General features: G+C 41.8%; 1 protein-coding gene across 6 annotated transcripts in view; it reads right to left on the minus strand.

The window, feature by feature from the left end:
• TTC7A (tetratricopeptide repeat domain 7A) overlaps window positions 1–19955 on the minus strand; it is a 290642-nt gene that overhangs the window by 11581 nt on the left and 259106 nt on the right. Inside the window, exon 21 of one of the 6 annotated variants that reach the window (XM_042476247.1) lies at window positions 19012–19105. The exons of the other annotated variants lie outside the window; for them this stretch is intronic. Coding sequence (XP_042332181.1) covers window positions 19067–19105 — 39 coding nt within the window. The 3' untranslated portion in view covers window positions 19012–19066. Of the gene's footprint in view, window positions 1–19011; window positions 19106–19955 lie in introns of those variants that run through there. 6 annotated transcript variants of the gene reach the window in all.

Raw genomic sequence — 19955 nt, forward strand, 5'->3', positions numbered from 1 at the left:
GAATATGTCTGTACAAGGTAGGTGAAAATGTTATTCGGAGAGCCTCTTTTTCTATGCATATCTCTTTTCCATATCACTTATTTATTTTCTCTTGAATATTAGTTTAGGGACCCTTCAGTTTACCATGAAGAAAACCATGGCACAGTGGTAGAGCCAATGTGTTTTCATGCAAAAATGAATCAAGCAAAAGGATCTGAGGCAAAAGGGCTGGGAAAGAGACTTCCTGATGGTAAGAGTTGTTTGACAGTGGAATACTGCCTCAAAAAGTGGTGGAGTCTCCTTCTTTAGAGGTTTTTAAGCAGAGGCTGGATGGCCGTCTGTCATTTGTGCTTTGATTATGTGTTCCTGCATGGCGGGGGGTTGGACTGAATGTCCCTGGTGATCTCTTCCAACTTTATTATACTTTGATTTTATGAGAAGGCCCCCACCAGAGACACCAGAGATTGACTCCAGTCAAAGCATACAACACTAGGGGTCTTAGTAGACCACATGCTAAACATGAGTCAACAGAGTGATGCAGTAGGCAAAAAAGCCAATGCAGTTCTAGGCTACATCAACAGGAGTCTAATGTCCAGATTGAAGGTAATAGTACCATTCTATTCTGCTTTCATCAGACCTCACCAGATTTGGGCACAATGGTTCAAGAAGGACACTATCAAGCTGGAACATTTCCAGAGAAGAGTGACCAAGATGGTAAAAGGTCTGGGAACTAAACCCTATGAAGAATGACTTAGGGGCTGTACAGATGAGGAGAAAGGGATGGCCAGAGCGCGGCAATGATCTGCTCGGTGCAGAAAAGATCCACTTCAAAAAGGAGCCGCAAAGTGTGGCTCCTTTCTCTGCTGCTTCTGAGGCACCATTAGTGCCCTGGAGCAGCGCGGTGACATCCCTTGGATGCGGCGCATGAGTCATGTCATCATCGTGTGTGCCATCTGAAAAGGTGTGCACCAAGATGGCACCCAGACAGCGCAGTAGGGCTTGGGTCTCCTGAGTCCTAAAATTGGCCCCAGGCCGGCACAAGGCATCAGTCTGTACCGGGCCTTAGTGAGTTGGGTAAATTTAATCTATAGAAGAGAGGATTAAGAGAGGATATGATAGCCAACTTTAAATATGTTAAGGGATGTCATATAGAAGATGGAACAAACTTGTTCTCTGCTGTTTCAGAAACTAAAACATCCACAGATGGATTCAAATTACAAGAAAACAGTTTCCACCTAAACATTAGCATAGCCTTCTCGACTGTAAGAGCTGTTCAGATGTGAAACACCCATCTCTCAGGAATGCTTTAGTTGTCTATTCCTGCATGGCAGGGGGTTGGATTTGATGGCCCCTGCAGTCCTTTCCACCATTGTGATTCTATAAATGAGACAGTGGCCCAACTCAGAAAAAGGCAGTTGATTATACTGGTCCATCTTCTTGATGTCTTCCCCATTTCCCTATTCCATTTTTCATTTATACAGTTGACAAGTTAACTGTCCAAACTTACATGTGTTTACTCAACAGTATGTACCATTGTGTTTAGCAGAGCTTGTCACAACAGAGGTTAGTGTGCCCAGGACTGCAGTCTTAAGGCCCAAATCTGATTGTTAGTTCTAACTAAATTAGACCCCATAAATCAGTGGCATTTACTGATATTCATTTACCATTCAACAGCTGACTCAGTGGATCTGCTGAAGTTTGGATTAATTAAATAGGTTTCAGGCCTAAGACTATAGTCATTGTGCCACCATACTTTTTTAAAAAGTATTACGTTATACTGACTTTCCATTAAAAATATTAAAGATGTCTAAAAACAATAAAATACAACATTAAGTATAAAACAAAAAAGAATAAGTTAAAAACACATCAGTACAAAAAAGAAATAAACAGTACACCACCACTTAAAACATACCGTATATACTTGACTATAAGTTGACCTCATGTATAAGCCGAGGGCAGATTTTTGGGGCCAAAATGATAGATTTTGATATGACCCATGGATAAATCAAGGGGAAAACTTAGGGGCATGTAACAAAGGATGTAAAGAACAAAGCAAAGGAAAACAATGCCAAAGAACAAGATTCCATCAGATTAACTGTTTGTGCTCATACTAAACGTTGAAAGGATGACAGAGTAGAGTGGGGTGAGTGCTTCCAGAAGAGACTGCACTCTTGCCTTTCAACAGGGGATGATTCCTTTTTTAAAAAAATAAGAGTTAAAGTACAGTACTTACATTGACCCATGGATAAGTCAACTCAGATTTTTTTGAGTCAATATTTTTCACCTAAATTTCTAGACTTATATATGAGTATATACAGTATTTCAGCTCACAAGTCAGCTTAATGGCCAGAAGACTACTCAATTAAAAAGATCTTTGCCTGTTGGCCAAAGGAGAGCCAAGATGGAACTACTGTAGTCTTGGCAGAAATCTCCCTAGTTTATGGTCCTGACAGATGTGCCGCTGACAATATCAAGACACAGAAGGGCCTTTTCTGACAGCCTTAAAACCCAGACAGGTTTATATGGGAGGACATGGTTTTTCAAACAGCCTAGGTCATTCAGAACTTTATAGGTCAAAATGAGCACTTTCAATTACACCTGAAAACAAAACCACTTTTCTTCTATAACCAGTCCCCATCAACAGGAATAACTGAACACTTTTCAACATACAAGATACATATCCAGGAATAGCCCATGTTGGCCAGCCATATAGCAAAGTACAAAAACATCCTAAATCCACAAACTAATGATACCAACCAAAATACAGAAATTATATGTTACAAGCTTTTTAAGCTCCACTGGCTTGTTCATCAGGCAAAGGTGTTAAAAAACATACAAGAGCAAAATATATGGCAATGTTAGTCACAGTGCTTCATTTTGTCAAGATGTTGTTCTTAACTAAGAACAATACCAGCATCTTGACAAAATGCATACCTGTGATCAACATTGTAATTTTTCTTCCTTCCTGATTTTTAATACCTTTGCCTGATGAACAAGCCAGTGGAGATTTGAAAGCTTGAAACATGTATTTTGTGCATTTGGGTGGTCCAATAAAAGGTATCACTGGTTTGTGGATTTTGGAAGTTATTGTAGCATAAAGGAAGTTATGGTAGTCCAGACTGGATGTAACTAAGGCATGTGTCACTCTGATCAGATCTGAAATTTGTAGGAATGGGCATAGCTGATATATTAGCTTAAAATGACTAGATATACTAGTGGCCACATATGAAATTTGGGTATCCAGGCTCAGGACTGAACCCAGGAGCACACTCAATTTTCAAACGTAAATCTTCAAGGGGAGTATAATCTCATCCATATATGCTGACACTTTGCTCCCTGATATCCCTTTTGATGATTTAGACTCATGAATCAGTCTCTGTTCCTATGTCCATTTCAGACTGCAATACTGGTCAACTTAAAATACACACTTTCTTTGCATTTTGTAGTACTTTCCATATTACATGTATTTTTGTACATAACTTTGTCCAATATATACCATATTAGGAGAGACTTAGGGAGTTGGGTATGTTTAGCCTGGAGGAGAGAAAATTAAGAGGTGATAATGATATCCCTGTTTAAGTATTTGAAGGGGTGCCATACTGAGGATGAAGCAAGGTTATTTTCTGCTGCTCCAGAGAACAGGACACAGAACAATGGATGTAAGCTATAGGTAAAGAGATTCCACCTAAACATTAGGAGGAACTTCCTGACAATAAGAGCTGTTTGATAGTGGAGCACACTCTCTAAGAGAGTGGTGTGGAATCTCCTTCTTTGGAGGTCTTTAAACAGAGGCTGGATGGCCATCTGTTGGGAGTGCTTTGATAGTGTGTTCCTGCATGGCAGAGGGTTGGACTGGATGTTGCTTGATGTCTCTTCCAACTTTATGATTCTATGCATTTTTGTATGCTATTTTAGAGCTGAGAATACAGAGCAAAATTCAGAGAAGTGCAACTGTTTATTAGACCAAGAAACACAGGTTACCCTGATTTGCTTGAAAGCATGGACCAAACAAAATTGCCCCGCCTCTCACTAGGAGTACTTCTGCATTGGCTGGATGAAGCTTCTGTTTGTTTGCATCCAATCCATTACAGACTCTGGATACAGGACTTTCAAGTGACATTGCCTTCTAGATATACATTGGATTATGCCATTTAGCAGTAATATAAACTAACTGACAGACTAAGCATTGGTCTTCCCACCATCAGAGGACCATCTGGTGGGAAAGTGAGACAGAGCTCTCTTGGTAGCTGCTCTCATACCATGGAACTGACCTGCTCTGCTTCCAAAATCCTCAGCTCCATGAGTTTATCACACTTGATATGTTGTCTTTAATACACCAATTAAACACTGTTCAAATGCAATATGCTACAGTCCTCCATGACTGCACTAACATAGCATGAAAGTGGGGGGAAATGTCATTTTTCAAACTGATGCAAAAATGCTTTCTGTGTGCGAAGTCAGCATGTCAAGGAGAAAGCAAAAGAAAAGCCCGTCTCCTGGCATTTTTGCTCTCTACAGGTAGGGAGCATTTTATGAGAGGAAGCATACCATCTGCAGGGTAAAGTGGTCTGATCTAAGAAAGGGTTGTACCACATGCTATTTCTGCACACTTTAAATTGACTGTCAATCACTTCCACAATTATATCAGGCTTCAGTGCTGCCACTGTCCCCAGATACATGGTTGTTATGACAAAATATCTGATTTTTTGTACTGCAGCCTCATCACACAATAGAAGCTGGGTATATGTCACGAAAAACCTGCATTTTCAAGAAATTCCACAAAAATTGTTAGCTTCAAACTCCATAGTGATCTTCTTGTTCTTTCTTTTGTCTCTCTTCAATCCCTCTTTTTCTTTAAGAGCTCTCAAAATTCTTTATCCTCTTCAGCTTAGCTTGCTCTCACATGGGCTGAAAAGGGCATCCTAATGCAGGCTGAGCTAGCCCAGGGCAATTCACGTACATAAAGGAAAACTGAATTATTTTGCCTAGTGAATGATAAAAAGAGACATCAGCAATGAGCAGGGAAGAAAGACAGTGCATAGCATCATCTACTAGTAGCTGTGTATCCAGGTAATCTGTGATGCAAAGCTTGGAATATCTACAGAAAATGATTGTTAAACTACTGTATATAACCCACTATATATAACTAGACCATATAGCCTATATATGATAACTAGACTATATAGGCTATATAGGTTTGTTAGGAGTGAGTACTGAACAGATATCCTATTATCCTTTGCCTCTATAGCTGCAGTTGCACGGGAATGGCTGCATGAGATGGATGAACTCACATAATTGTAACAGCACTTGTGAGCCAGGGACGTAGCCAAGGGGGGGGGATCTTGGGGTCCGGACCCCCCCTTCCATTAGAAAAATGAATGGTGTGTGCTGCTGCGCCGCTGCACCCAAGCCCCATTATAATGGTGGCACTTAGTCTGGACCTTCCCTTCCCAAAATCCTGGCTACGTCCCTGTGTGAGCCAATTGGAATAGCTGCCACCTTGGGTCCCTTTCTGGAAGAAAGGAGGTGTAAAAATGAAACAAACAAATAAACACAGCATGACAGGCACGCATGTGATCACAGAATCATAAAATGGGAAGAGACCACAAGGGCCATGCAGGAACACACAATCAAACAACCTGCCATGCAAGAATACAAAATCAAAGCACTCCCAACAGATGACCTTTCAGCTGTTTAAAGACCTCTAAAGAAGAAGACTTCATCACTCTCTGAGCAAGGGTGTTCCATAGTTGACTCCTGTTGTTTGAGGCCACATCTCTGTGTCTTAGTCTCTGAAGCAGCAGAAAACAAGTTTGCTCCATCCTTAATATGACATCCCTTCAAATGTTTAAACATGTCACCTCTTCACCTTTTCTGTCCCAGGCTAAACATACTCAGCTCCCCCAGCAGCTCCTCATTGAGCATGGTTTCCAGACCTTTCACTTTTTGGTTGCTCTACACTGAACACGCTCCAGTTTCTTAACATCATTCTTGAATTGTGGTGACCAGAACTGGACACAATATTCCAGGGGAGGGCTGATTAGACTTGCCAACATGGCTGCATGATATAGGAATGGATTCACAGCTCAGTAATAAGTCCATGCTTTGCATGCAACTGTCAGAAATTTCAGTGAACAAGATCAGCAAGCAGAGGATGGTCTATGATCTGAGACACTGGAAAGCTGCTGGTGACCAAAGTAAATAGTACTGTACTGGGCAACGTGTGTGTGTATGTGTTTCAATCACAGCCAGGAAAAATATTCTTGGATTTATACATTCTGGCAGGATTTGGCAAACACTGGAAAAGATGTTTGCACTACAACAAGGTGGACAACTGTGATGGGTTCAGTGGACAATTTTCTATCCCTGACATCTCACAGGGTTCATATGGTCTGTCAAAAATTCCAGAGGGGAAATCAAGAGGGGAAAAAAACCTTGAAAGCAGCCTAAAGTCTTCTTCTGGTTTTGACAAACAGGTTTTATTTTTATCTTATTTTTTACATTATGCTAATTTTTTAAAAGGTGAACTGCAGGTGAAGCTTCCAGGAGAGACAACGAAGGCGGGGGGGGGGGGGGGGGGGGGGGGGGGGAGGCATTGACCACAAAAAGGGCAGTACAGGGATGGATGGGCTGAGAGCTGCAAAAATAGCCTGTGGGATCACATGCAGCCCCAGAGTCACACTTGGTATATCCTTGGCCCAAGACAAACTTGGAAAATATTCTTAGATTACAACTCCCTAGTCACAGTGGATAATGGTCATACGGCTGGGAGTTTCTGGAAGGTATAGTCCAAAGAAGCACCTTTTCCTAGCTTTGTATTCATCCCAGTCATCTAGCATCATTCCATGTGGAAGTACCTTCCACAGCACTGAATGGGATGGACAAACTGCAATCATCCAGATTTTGTTGGACTTCATTTCCCAGCATTCCTCACCCTTGACTACACTGGCTTCAGCTGTTGGAAGTTGTAGTCCAGCAGCATTTGGAAAGCTTTACTTTTTCTACAAGCCAATTTTGTCTTAGAGTTTTGTAGTTTCTTAGGATTATCCGAGTCAATGCCACCTGGACAAAGTAAAGCTAACTGAGGTGGGTATTAATTTTGCTTATAGTTTTCTATTCTCAGTAATCTTATTTCTCTCACTCATTATTGATGACCTCTTGCATATAATTTACAGGAAACCAGATCCTTAAAACCAACCTTTCAGCTGTAGCAAGTACTAGAAAATGCAAAAAGATGTAAGCAAGAATGCATCAACCTTCAGGCCCTTGGTTTTGCCATGTCTCCAAACCCTATGGGAGCACTTCTTTATCTTTCCTTAACCTAAAATGTTTCATAAATCATAACTCTTTATGCATCAAGAGACATTACTGAATTATATATAGCTCTGTATTTTCTATTACATGCTTAAAAGAGAAAGAGAGAGAGGGAGAGGGAGTGTCAACTCAAAGTGAAGATAAAGAATTAAAATCTTCCTATAAATATTACATGCAGTTTGATGGGATGGTGGCCCAACCACCCACAACATATGATATTAGAGAACTGCACCATATTTTATAGTATTGCTCACTGGTGTGCATCAATTCCTTTTCTCCCCAAGTCTTGTGTGTGGTGTGCTCAACATAGTTTAATGGTTTACCAGAAAGAAGTCATGGTAAAGCCTGAAACGAGATCACTACAAAACTGCAAATGATTTATGACATAGTGCTTGCATGCTCATAACCTGAAAACTGCAAAATCAAGCAATGACCTGCATCACTGATTATCGCTTATCAAAACCATCATTGGTAGAATTCAAAGATATAGCCATGTTAGTCTGTAAAATCAGTATGCAAAGAGATCTTGGACCACCTCTGAGACTAACTGAAAGAAAGAGGCTACAGCTTCCACTGCCTTTGTCCACTAAGGACAATTGTTAATACTGGACTTGTCACTTCATTTCCATATACAAAGGATTTTGAAGTTGAATTGACATTCTCACACACTAATCGCATATATAGGACTGTCTTGGGTTTTCCACTCCACCAAATGCATCTGAGGAAGTAGTTTTAAGTCTAGGAAAGCTCATGCTGCCACCTTCTTTCTTTTAGTTAGTCTCAAACATGTTACAAGATCTCTTTACATACAAAACCATCACTGATTGAATGCCATCACTGATCAAATATCATGCATAGAACTCAACCACCTATTACAAGTGGTTAAGTCCAGGAGTTCAGCTGTCGGCCTTCAAATGTAGAGAAATCGGGAGGTGTTCATGTATTGAACCTAGCCATGTATCGTAACATGCCATAACATCAACAAAGACAAAGATCCTCTCTAAGCTTGGCACGATACAAGATACACAAAATATGGGACCACCCTTTGCAAGGAACAAACAATTCAAATCATGTACTTTATACAATCAGCCCTCCGTAGCCAAGGATTCTTTATCCACAGATTCAACCATTCACGTCTTGAAAATATTCAAATATATAATTCCAAAAGGCAAACCTTGATTTTGCCAATTTACATAAGCGTCACAATTTTACTATGTCACTGTATTTAATGAGACTTAAGCATCCATGGATTTTGGTATCCACGAGGGTCCTAGAACTAAACCCCAATGGCTACTGGGGACCCACTGTATACAGGAACAACTCCAAATGGAAAATGTCACTTGGAAGAAATGGAGTAAGGAATCTGCCTTATATTGGTTGGCCTACTTGTTTATCTACCTGACTACTGCCTCTACTAAGCGGTACCATTTCCCCAGGTATCACTCCTCCTTTCTCACAGAAAGGAAACTTTCGTGTCATTAATCAGATGATCCTTCCAACTGAAGATGCGTGGGATACAACCTCACTCTTTTATCTGAAAAGTATGTCCGTTATAACCATTTCCCCAAATAATGTGAATTATTTTCTGAATTGGTAGAATCACGTGGTGAACTATTTTCTGGACTGTAGCACCTGAGACAGCAGTTGGGTACTTAGTTTGGCCTAATGTTTGAAAAAGCTGACTTCTTTAACCTACATCTCCCAGAATATTCCAGCCAGCATGGCCACACTTAACTCCATATGTAAATTGTTTACTTATTTTTTTCAAGCTTATATTAAACCTTTTACTAATGTTTTTATAGTGTTTTTAATTTGTATTGCCCCATTATCAGGAGAAAGGTGTGATAAAATGATGATGATGATGATGATGATGATGATGATGGTGATTACTAGCTAGTGGATTCTGGGAGTAGTAGTCCAAAGAAGTAACCTTTCTCGAATTCCAAGCTGAGCCTTTCTTTTTGAGAAGTGCCCTCACCCTTCTCCTAGTTTACTTTATGTAAATATTCCTTTTTCTTTTCTCAGTGTTCAAGCCTTCAGCTCAAGGTTACACAGCCAAGGAAAAGTTTTACCACTTAGTTCTGCTGATGATTTTAAAAACAACCTGACAATTAGGAGAATGTCCAGTGTATATGGTGTCCTAACTGCAGACAGCATCTTCTGCTACATTTTTGTTGCTGACACAGTCAAATCCCTGAAGGAAAAACTATATCTGGCTACACGCACATACGAGTTTCATAAAGTCTGTTTAAATAACAGCCATGTCGACATTTGAACTATATTTTACTATATGTATCCAGGAGACATAATTTTATTGTCAGAGCCAAACAACCTAATCATCCTGTAAAAGGAGGAGGGCTTCCCCTCTCCTGACCTCAGTTTTAATTCCTTCATGTTTGGATTTTGTTCAAAGCCTGCCTGAAAGATCACTGTTTCCCAAGGATTTCTTTTTTTAAAAAACTTATTTTGGGATATTAGAAACACAGGAACATTCTTGGGATTCTAGACCAGGCCTGTGAGTTGACCAAATGGAAACTGTGGGTAGGGTTGCCATAACTGTCAACCTCCAAACCGGAACAAATGTAAAAAATGTAGGACAAAATTTAGCCCCAAATGTAGGACATATTTTTAGAACTAAAAAAAATTCATAATTTACAAAAGCATTGATATAAACACATGTTTCTTAGGCATGCTAAAAATGGAGGACATTTTGGCATTATTCCTAGACAGATGGCAGAAATATACTTCCTTTTCTGGCCAACCCCACCCCCCATTCCAAAACACACACAATACACATTTGGGCATTGGACATGGCTTTATTTAACATGGCCTCTTGCATATTTCAGAGGCTTATTGCATAACCAAACCCTTTGGGTTTAACACTTAACATGGTTTAACATGGCTATGCATATTGAACATGTCAAGGTGGTTTAACAAGAAGTGGATTTGCCCTCGGTTTCAGGTTTCTGACACCAACTGTACCTCTCAGAAGTGTACTTGGTTAAGGGACTTTGATTTTTCTTCACTGCGCATGAGTTTGTAAAACTCAGAGCAACTTACATTGGCCATTCCTCAGAGAGTATCAACATCACCACCATCATCATCACTATCATTGTCAAAACAAGGCAGTCTTGTTAGCATTAAAAGCACAAAAACACACAAAAAATGCACTTTGGAAAGTCACACTGTCTGGGCTTCAGAAAGAGTGAGCGCATGCCTCAGAGGCTTGCTGATATCAATATCACCATCATCATCACCATCACTATCATTGTTAAAACAAGGCAGACTTGTTGGCATTAAAACCACAAAAACACACAAGTAATACACATGGGGAAAACACACACTGTGGAAATGGCCACCCACCTCCTCCTCCTCGGTGCCGCCTCCTCCTCCTCCTCCTCCTCCTCCTCATCTTGGGCACCAAATGGTGCCAGGAAATGGCCCTTTCCCCTCCCCTGGCCCAGAGCCAGAGGCTCTCAGTGCTCCTCTTCCTTCTCCGCCTCCTCTTCTGCCTCCACTGAAGCTTCCTCCTCCTCTGAAGCTTCTGAGGCTGGCCAATAGCAGACTGGGGCTGGAAACTCCTATTGACCAGCCAGCCTCAAGGGGAGGAGCTGCTCCTAATTAGCCCTGCACAAGTGCAGCGCGCACAAGCTGCTGCAGCCAAGGCAACTGCCTCGGGCAGTGCAGCCGCGGACATCGCAGAAGCGGAGGAGGAGGTGGGTGGGGGGCTGGCTGGCTGGTCACCCAGCCACATCAGTGGTCGGGGCAATGGCCGCATCAGCAGGCCAGGCCCCGGAGCCAGCGTCAAACTCGGGATTTGGCAGGAACCGGGATGGGACCATCCCAGTACCGCAAAAAGCATGAATGTCCTGCCTGCCGGCAGGACATGACAACCCTAACTGTGGGGAACTAGTAATAGGCTAGAAAGAGGATTTCAGATAATATCTCCTTACTTTCCAATCAGGATTACCCGTGTACAATCTATGGCTACTGCCACACTGCAGAATTAATGCAGTATGACACCGCTTTAATTGCTGTAGTTCAATGCTAAGGGATCCTGGGATTTGTAGTCTGTTGTGGCACCAGAGCAGAGACAGGTAAATATCTCACAAAACTACAAATCCCAGAATTCTACAGCAATGAACCATGGCAGTTGAAACAATGCCAAACTACCTTAATTCTGCTGTGTAGATGCAGCCCATGATAGTATTCATATATATTTAAATTTCTTATGTAGCTCATCCCACCCTAGCATGTGTGTCTCTGCACTTTCCTACCTACCATGTAATAAATTTGTTTGCCCTGCTTCTAGCAACTTAGAACAATGTTGTGGAGGAAAGGAAGATGAAAAGCAGTGAGAAATTGCAGGTGCTTTATCTCTTGCTGCATCAGATGATTTAAAGGTAAATGCAAATTTTTTGCATTGCAGTCTTGATGGGAACACACAGGACACTGTATGAAAGTCAGCAGTCCCTTCCCGAGCACTCCAAAGGCACTATGGACTTAAAGATATGCACATTCTCCAGCTTACCATCTCTTTCTAGCTCATGTTTCAATAGATATCAATGTATAAACAAGGTAAACCAGAATACAGAGCTGTCTGGGAGAACATCTTTCAGGGCTTCTCCAGATAATCAATGGAACGAACTATTGTATTCCTCTGTTGTTCACCTCCTAGTGAATGTTGCCATTCCTGCCCAGGCATGCTGTAAATATAGTTTGCACTGCCCTGTGGGTGTTGTGGTTAACTACAGTGTGGGAAGTATTTTCTTCCCTCCCCTTCGTCTCAAATGCAACACATCATCAAGGACTTTCTAGAGCAGTGATTCCCAAGCTTTGGTCCTCCAGATGTTTTGGACTTCAACTTCCAGAAGTCCCAGACAGCTTGGCCAACAGTCGGGAATTCTGGGAATTGAAGTCCAAAATATCGGGAGGATCAAAGTTTGGAAACCACTAGTCTAGAAGTATTGCAGGAACTGAGATGAAGGACCCTAAATATAAGACAACCCCTGCCCTTACCAGAATCTCTGGGTACTTTTTTAAAAAAGGAAATACCTCCTTCCCTGGGTTTTAAAAGTCATAGCTGGTCTGGGGACTTCATTAGATATAGAGTAGGATGGGACGTGCATCATTTTGATATATGACACATATACACCCACCCCTAAAAGGACAACTCGCTCCATATCTCAAGGCTTTTCACCAGTCTGGATGAGCTCTCAGATGTCAAATGGAAAAGGCTCCCGACTGGATCAATCAGGTGCTTGAGCCCAAAAGATACCCCCTTTCACACTGCTGGCCTACACACACAGAAGGCTTTCTAGTGAACCCTTGCTCCTCCCGTTCATAGAGGGCAAAGGAAGCAAAGTGATGAGGTGCTCCTGCCTCTCTTCCCTCCTTGACTTCTCTCAGTGCTCTGACAATTTCTGTTCTTACATATACTGTTGCGCCTACAGCGGAAAAGCACGGACCAGGTGAAGCATTGAGAACTCAGCCAGGAAACATAGTCAGATGGTGCAGTGACTCAGGGGAGAAAAGTCGTTGCTCAGAACAGCTTGATGAGCGAGATGTGGGAATACACTAAGGCCTATGGGGTCATGTGCACGAATGAAGAAAGCATCCATGAAGAATCATATGGCTTCACCACACTCCCCCATCTACAGCTTTACACTGAGGCACCCTGTAGGAATAATAATGACCTCAATACTAAGACTGGAATTGACATTACTGAGACACAAGGGCTGGCAACTTGTAGCTTGTGGGCAAGGTGAAGCTCCTCTCTCTGCTTTGACCAGGGATGAAGATTCATCTATGTGACTTGTGTAGAATCTGGGACAAATGGGATCAGGCACAAAATGTTGCAGTCTATCCACCTTCCTAAAAGGACTGCTCTTACTCACAGATCTGGTCAGCCATTCACTACCTCTCATCAGCATTCCATCCCCACCCCTTTTCTACTATTCCTGGTTACTGACCATGCCCAGTCCTCTCATGTGCTCTGGCTGGGGTTCCCACAAACATTGTATTATAACAAATATGTATTTGACAGTCCAAGAAATCTGAAAACCAACACCAAAATGCAATTCAGTCACTTTATATCAAACACAAGTAGAATTTCTGAGTAAGAGCTAGCTCCGAAGTGTTCCTCAGATGCTGCTGATGTGGTGGACAAAAAGAAACTAAGGATTTAGGTGGGACATAAGCATGGGGAGTTGGTGAGGCTACTGCCAAAATACTTATGTAAGAGCTCAAGAAGTTTCCAAATAATGCACTGCATAGTGACAGATAACCCATTTGTGTGATTCATAGAAACCACAAAGAAGAACTTGGGGCTCCCACAAACATGCCAATACAATAATATTGACAAACCCAGATTAAGTACTCCTCTTTCCCTTCTGTCAGAGTAAAAAATCTTGCATTTGTCATGACTGTGCATTTTCCTACCTCTGTGTCACATTGCTGCTGGGGGAACCCACACTACAATATCAGGCTGTTCCAGGGATTTATTTGAGTGGGATGGAATGAGGAAGGATGAGGAGGAGGAGGGGGAGGGCAAAATCTGCTCCTCCCAAAATGAGTCCTTCAATGAGTTTTCCTTGCTGAGTGAGCCTACCTCCACAATATCACTGTCCACCATTGGCCACTTGCTTACTAATTCCTTTGACCCCCAATTCAAATAACCAACAGACCAGAAAGCAAGTAGAAGTTGCTGCTCCATCTCCTTAACCCAGTATGATTAGAGATCACAGGTAAACAGGTTTCAAATACAAAGAGATGAACACTACCAGGAAGCTAAAGGGTTTGTTAGGGCTCTTGGCAAGGGATTCAGACCTTGGCAGATGCTCCTTGACATCAAGACACAGACAAATTGTACTCTGGTTAGTGAGGGGAAGAACTCAATTTAACAATGCTGCTTTGTGTTCATTACAATGTGTAGTTCCAGTTTTAGGATGTGATTACACACAAGCAAGGGATTCAGCTCTGTGTCCTTATCAAACAACTGTTATCATTGAGAGATCTGAAATAAGAGTGGTTTATGTTAAAAAACAACAGCAACCACATGAACTAGAATACATGCTGCTGGAGTAATGATGTTAATTAACTGAAAACTGCATACCCTCCAACTGTCCTGATTTGGCAAGAACAGTCCTGATGAATCCTCTATTGTTTGACTTTTTCGGTGGCTTTAAAAATGCCCCAGTTTCTCTCTCCTCTTCCCACTTTCCACCTTTGTCCTCAGCTTACTTCAGCTGGTACAAACTGAGTTCAAAGTCTAAAAATAGTTTGCATTCAATTTACCCAGGAGAAGGAAGTGGACAGGAGGGGGCAGAATCGTGCCCTTCCCAGTAGACTCAGGGAAAAGCAAGCTCTTGCAGTCTCTCCCATGTCCTCTTCCTCATTTATAACTTTTGCCTTCTTGACCACACATGTCCTGGTTTTCCTTTATTGGAAAGGAGAGTAGGAGATTGTTCACACAAATATAAACATCAGCACAAGTGGCAGAGTTTTTTGAAGGCCCTTCTCACAGTGAGTAAGAAAAGTGGGGTGGGGAAAAGGAATTAAAAGAATTGGTTCTTGATTCATTTGTGTGGCAAACAAAAGATACAGTCTTGTATATATAGCAGCTGTTCTTACAAAAAAGAAAACCATCACCATCACCTAATTCAGACAGAAGGATGGTTCTGTTTTCAAAGACTGCTGCCACAAACTCCCTCTCCTTTTTGTTCCCACCACCCACTGATGAGTTCAGTATGTGCCAAACATCAGAAGAACATCTAAGGTCACCAGCTGATGGCACAATCTGCATGGCTTGCACCTGCAACAGGGCATTTGTTCATGATGCTCTGACAGGAAAACCTGGGTATGAAACATTTCCTTCTTGAATTAGGTAACGGGCCATAATGCCTGATGGCGTGCCTTTCCAAGCATTCTCCTGGACAAGAAGGTTGTAATAAAATGCAATGGAAGAATCATGCCCTTGAATTCAAGAGAGAGTCAATGTGATTTATAATTGCAGTAGCTTATAATGTTATTTATGCAGTCAAGAAAAAATGATTAAATGAAATCAGGCAGAAACTGACATTCTAAAAAGCTTGTTAGTACTATGAGAAAGCTTATTTGCTAAACAAGTAAAAAATATGTCCTAAATTGCTGTCTCTTGGTTCCTGTGGATAAGCTGCATGACATGTATGGAAAGCAACTGCTTTAGCTATTGGGCCCCTTCTAATATCTATCTGTTTGTCTGTCTTTTGCAAATATAAATATTGAAAGCACAAAGGAAATTTTTGGAAAAAAAATATAAAAAAAGAGAAGATACCTGCTAAATTTCAGGAAATGAAAAAGGTTACATTATTAAGACAAAATGAACCAAAGTCAATTAGTCAAGGCTGACATTTGTTCCTGCATTCAGATGTAAACACTCACTCATGTGCCCATTTCTACAGGCACAACACTGCAGGCATTCAGAAACTAATTTGCAGAACTGCTCTGTCATTGCCCATGGGATGCCATTGTTGTTCACAGCAATGATGTTGCCAAACTATAAGCTTCATTGTATTAATAGCCCAGTGAGTGATAAGCACATGGCTACCAGCCTCACAAAGTTATCACTGTGTACCTCATTGAAAGGAGGTAATGATATATGTAGAATGCCCCACCCTGCCATCTCAAAAGCCTACAACAAGGGGCTCTTCTGTAGTTTCTGGCAGCCCATTATACTTATGTAAGTGAAGATGATCAACAATTGAACAATGGAATGTGCCATACATGCCAGATGTTTTGCAAGAGCCTGCATTCACAATGTATGGTTTGAAACTGATTCAGCTATCATTGCTTTCTGGAAAAGCTCTAGGAACTGCAGTACTGTGGAAGCACTAACCATCATTTCTCAGTAGACTCCCAGCTGCTTCAAAATACAACAGATTTAGGCTTTTATTGACAAGATATTTGACTTTTAAACAGCCCTGACATTAGGTTAAGTGTATATTGTAGATATATGTTATGTTTTAGGAAAACAGCCAGATTATGGCATTGTATTGTATAGCTAGATACAGATTTCCAGAGCTACTCAAGAAGCACTGTTATCTTACATTCCATTTGCTACTCATTTCCCATCAAGAAATGTTGTCAAAGGATTCACAGCAAGAAACCTTTCTCTCTTTCAGGCAGTCTACATTTGATGATCCCTGGGGGAGACTGTAAGCTTTTGCTATTTAATGAGGCCTTTGATTAATTCGTTTAGTTTCTTTCACTACCACAGCAGGAAGGATTCTGTCAGGCACATGGTGCAGAACACTGTATTGATCCATTCATCAGGATGTCTCAACCAGCTTGCCTTTAATGGAAACAAGGCTGAGAGGAGCAAACCTTTGACAAAGTGTTGACACTGGCCTTCTAGAGAAGCAGACCTGGGCCCTGAACTACCACTGAGTTAAATGTACTCTGAGCTGACTGAAGAAATAAACACTGAGGAAAATAATGGATGAGTTCCACAGTTTGTAGCAAGAGTACAAAATGTTGTTGGTTGCCAGTACTGCAATTTTCATACAGGAGAACTATTGTGGCACTATACACAATAAGAATGTTGAACTGGGATGCAAATTATTCATGTTGAAATTGTGGTTCAGCAATAGACTCATTGAGAATGGCATCAGGTATGCTACCACCATGGAGGCCTTATGAAAACACTGTTCTGTGGTAGACCACACATGGCCCTGTGTTCAATCCTTGGTATCTTTAGTTAAAACTATTTCAGTAATTGAACTGGAGGAGATCCTGGACAGCTTATTCTAGCTAGAGTAGAAAATACAAACTTATTTTGGAGAAGGGCAATAGCTCAATGGCAGTGTAAGTTTTTGAACCTAGATAGTTCCATGTTTAACCCCTGACATTTCCAAGCAGGGCTAAGAAAAAGTACTGGAGATCCCCTGCTGCCAGTATACATCAACAGTACCAATCTAAAAGAGCATAGCATCCAGACCGAGGAAAGTAGTAGTGCTCCACTATTCTGATTTGATCAGACCTCACCTGGAATGTCGTGTCCAGTTCTGGATACCACAGTTCAAGGAGGATATTAACAAGTTGGAATGTGTTCAGAGAAGGACAACCAAAAAGATCAAAGGTCTGAAAACCAAGTCTTATGAGGAACTACTAAGGGAACTGGATATGTTTAGCTTGGAGAACAGAAGACTGAGAGGTGACATAAATAATTATCATTAAACATCTGAAGGGATGTCATGTAGAAGATGGAGCAAGCTTGTTTTCTGCTGCTTCACAGAATAGATCACAAACCAATAGATCCCAATTACAACAAATTTCCACATAGACATTAGTAAGAACTTTTTTAAAATGTAAGAGCTGTTCAACAGTAGAATAAATTGCCTTAGGGGGTAGTGGACTCTCTATCTTTAGAGGTTTTTAAACAGAGGTTGGATGGGTACCTTTCAGGAGTGCTTTAGTTGTGTATTCCTGCATGGCAGGAGGTTGGACTAGTTGGCCCTTGTGGTTTCTTCCACCTCTAAGATTCTATGATTCCTCCTGTTTCAGATAGAACAATGGTCTGGTCAAATATAAAGCTAATTCATACAAGTGCTGCTGTGATGTAGTTATTTGCACCCAGGAATAATATTTATCTTCCAAAAGATCTATGGTAGCAAAGACAATATTAACCCATTTCATCCTCATGAGAATCCTACATGGCAGGTTAGACTGAGAGGGATGGAAAAGAGAGAGAGTGAGAGTGAGTAGCCCAAAACCAATGTGTTAGCTGAATTCAAATCCTTGTTCAGCCACAAATTCCATAGTTGTGCAAGAGCTAAGTCAGGAGAAGGGCTGCAGATCAGTGATAGAACACCTGCCTTGCACGCCAAAATTCCTGGCATCTTCAGGCACGGCTAAGAAAGACCACTGTCTAAAACTCAAAAGCAGGGGTAGGCAACCTGCGGCCCGTGGGCCGGATGCGGCCCGGCGAGGCCTTGGGACCGGCCCCAGCCCGGTCCTGCTGCCGATTGCCACCGGGGCATTTGGCCTCTCGTGCGCAGGGGCAATTGTCTATAGAAGCCTCAGAAACATGCATTTATATTAACGTTTTTTAAAAAATCAGCAAATTTTTTCACGTGTCCTTCACTTTTTTTAAAAAAAGTGTCCACCATTTGAAAATTTTGTCCTACATTTGTCCCAGTTTATTTATTTATTTAATTTATTTAATTATTTATTTTTTTGCTTCAGCCCCCCAGTTGTCTGAGGGACAGCAACCCGGCCCCCAGCTCAAAAAGGTTGCCTACCCCTGCTCAAAAGGGCCACTATCTGTCAATGCTAACAGTACTGAGCTAACAATCTGACTCAGTACTTGAAGGCTTCCCATGTACTGGGACTAGAACTAGGAATGCACAGTTCTGTACATAGTTGCCCTATGTGGCGAGTCACCACAACTACAGGTTGGAACATTTCCTTAGCTGACAAAGCATTTCCAGCTATTGGAGTGATTCCATTCACCCAGCCTTGCTACTGATTCTCCTTATCAAGGAGGAGTGTATACAGTTCCTCTTCAGGCTGGGGCTTTGCCTGGGCAACGGTCTAACTTTTTGGCACTGACTCCCAGTTTGACCTTCTGGTTCCTGCTTGCTAGTTGCCTAGAGGACTTCAATCTGACAAGCCCTGCACTCCCATCCAATGCACTGCACTGGCTTCTTTAATAATGGAACACTTCATGGGGTTATTGGGAACATGCCACTGCTTTCAGCTGGAACACAGCACTGCCATCTTCACACATGCCACCTCAAAGAAGACATTTCAGTAGAAAGACAGGGCAGAAAACCTGAAAAGAAGAGAAATAAATACTGTGCAAGCTCAATGCACAGAGTGATTATTATGGGTGTTAACTTTCTCTCCATGAAATAGAGGAAGAGTAAAAATAGAATGGATTCAAAGGGGTAGAGCCTAATGGTCAGAGCCCCCCATGTGTTATGTTTAGGATAGACTCAACATGTTATAAATAAATAATAAAATAAAAGTTTTATTTTTATACCGCCCTTCTTACAATCAGGGCGGTGCACAACATAATACAACATTACAAATACAATAAAAAGAAAGTACATTAAAAACCCACATTAAAACCAATTCTGGCCAGCTTGCCACTGCTGTCGGGGGGGGGGGGGGGGACCTAACTGGAGCCTGTATCCAGGAATGCTAACTTGAACAAGAAGGTCTTTAATTCCTTCTTGAACTGGGCCAGGGAGGTGGCCGAGCGGAGCTCTATGGGCAGCGAGTTCTAGAGGGTCGGGGCTGAGATGGTGAAAGTCCTCCTCGATGTGGAGGCTAATCTTGCCCCTGGGACCCTCAATAGTTGCTGCCCAGATGTTCTGAGTGTGCGGGGTGGATTGTATGGGGAGAGGCGGTCCTCTAGGTATCCTGGGCCCAAGCCATGTAGGGCTTTATAGGTTATAACCAACACCTTGTATTGCACCCGGAAGCGAATAGGCAGCCAGTGCAGATCTTTAATTACAGGTGTTATATGACTAGCCCTGGGTATGCCAGTGACCAGTCTGGCTGCCATATTCTGTACCAATTGTAGCTTCCGGGTATGGTACAAGGGTTGCCCCATGTAGAGCGCATTGCAGAAATCCAATCTCGAGGTTACCAGAGCATGTACTACCGTTTCAAGGTCC

The sequence above is a fragment of the Sceloporus undulatus genome, chromosome 1 (assembly GCF_019175285.1).
Source record: "Sceloporus undulatus isolate JIND9_A2432 ecotype Alabama chromosome 1, SceUnd_v1.1, whole genome shotgun sequence".
Taxonomy (NCBI): domain Eukaryota; kingdom Metazoa; phylum Chordata; class Lepidosauria; order Squamata; family Phrynosomatidae; genus Sceloporus; species Sceloporus undulatus.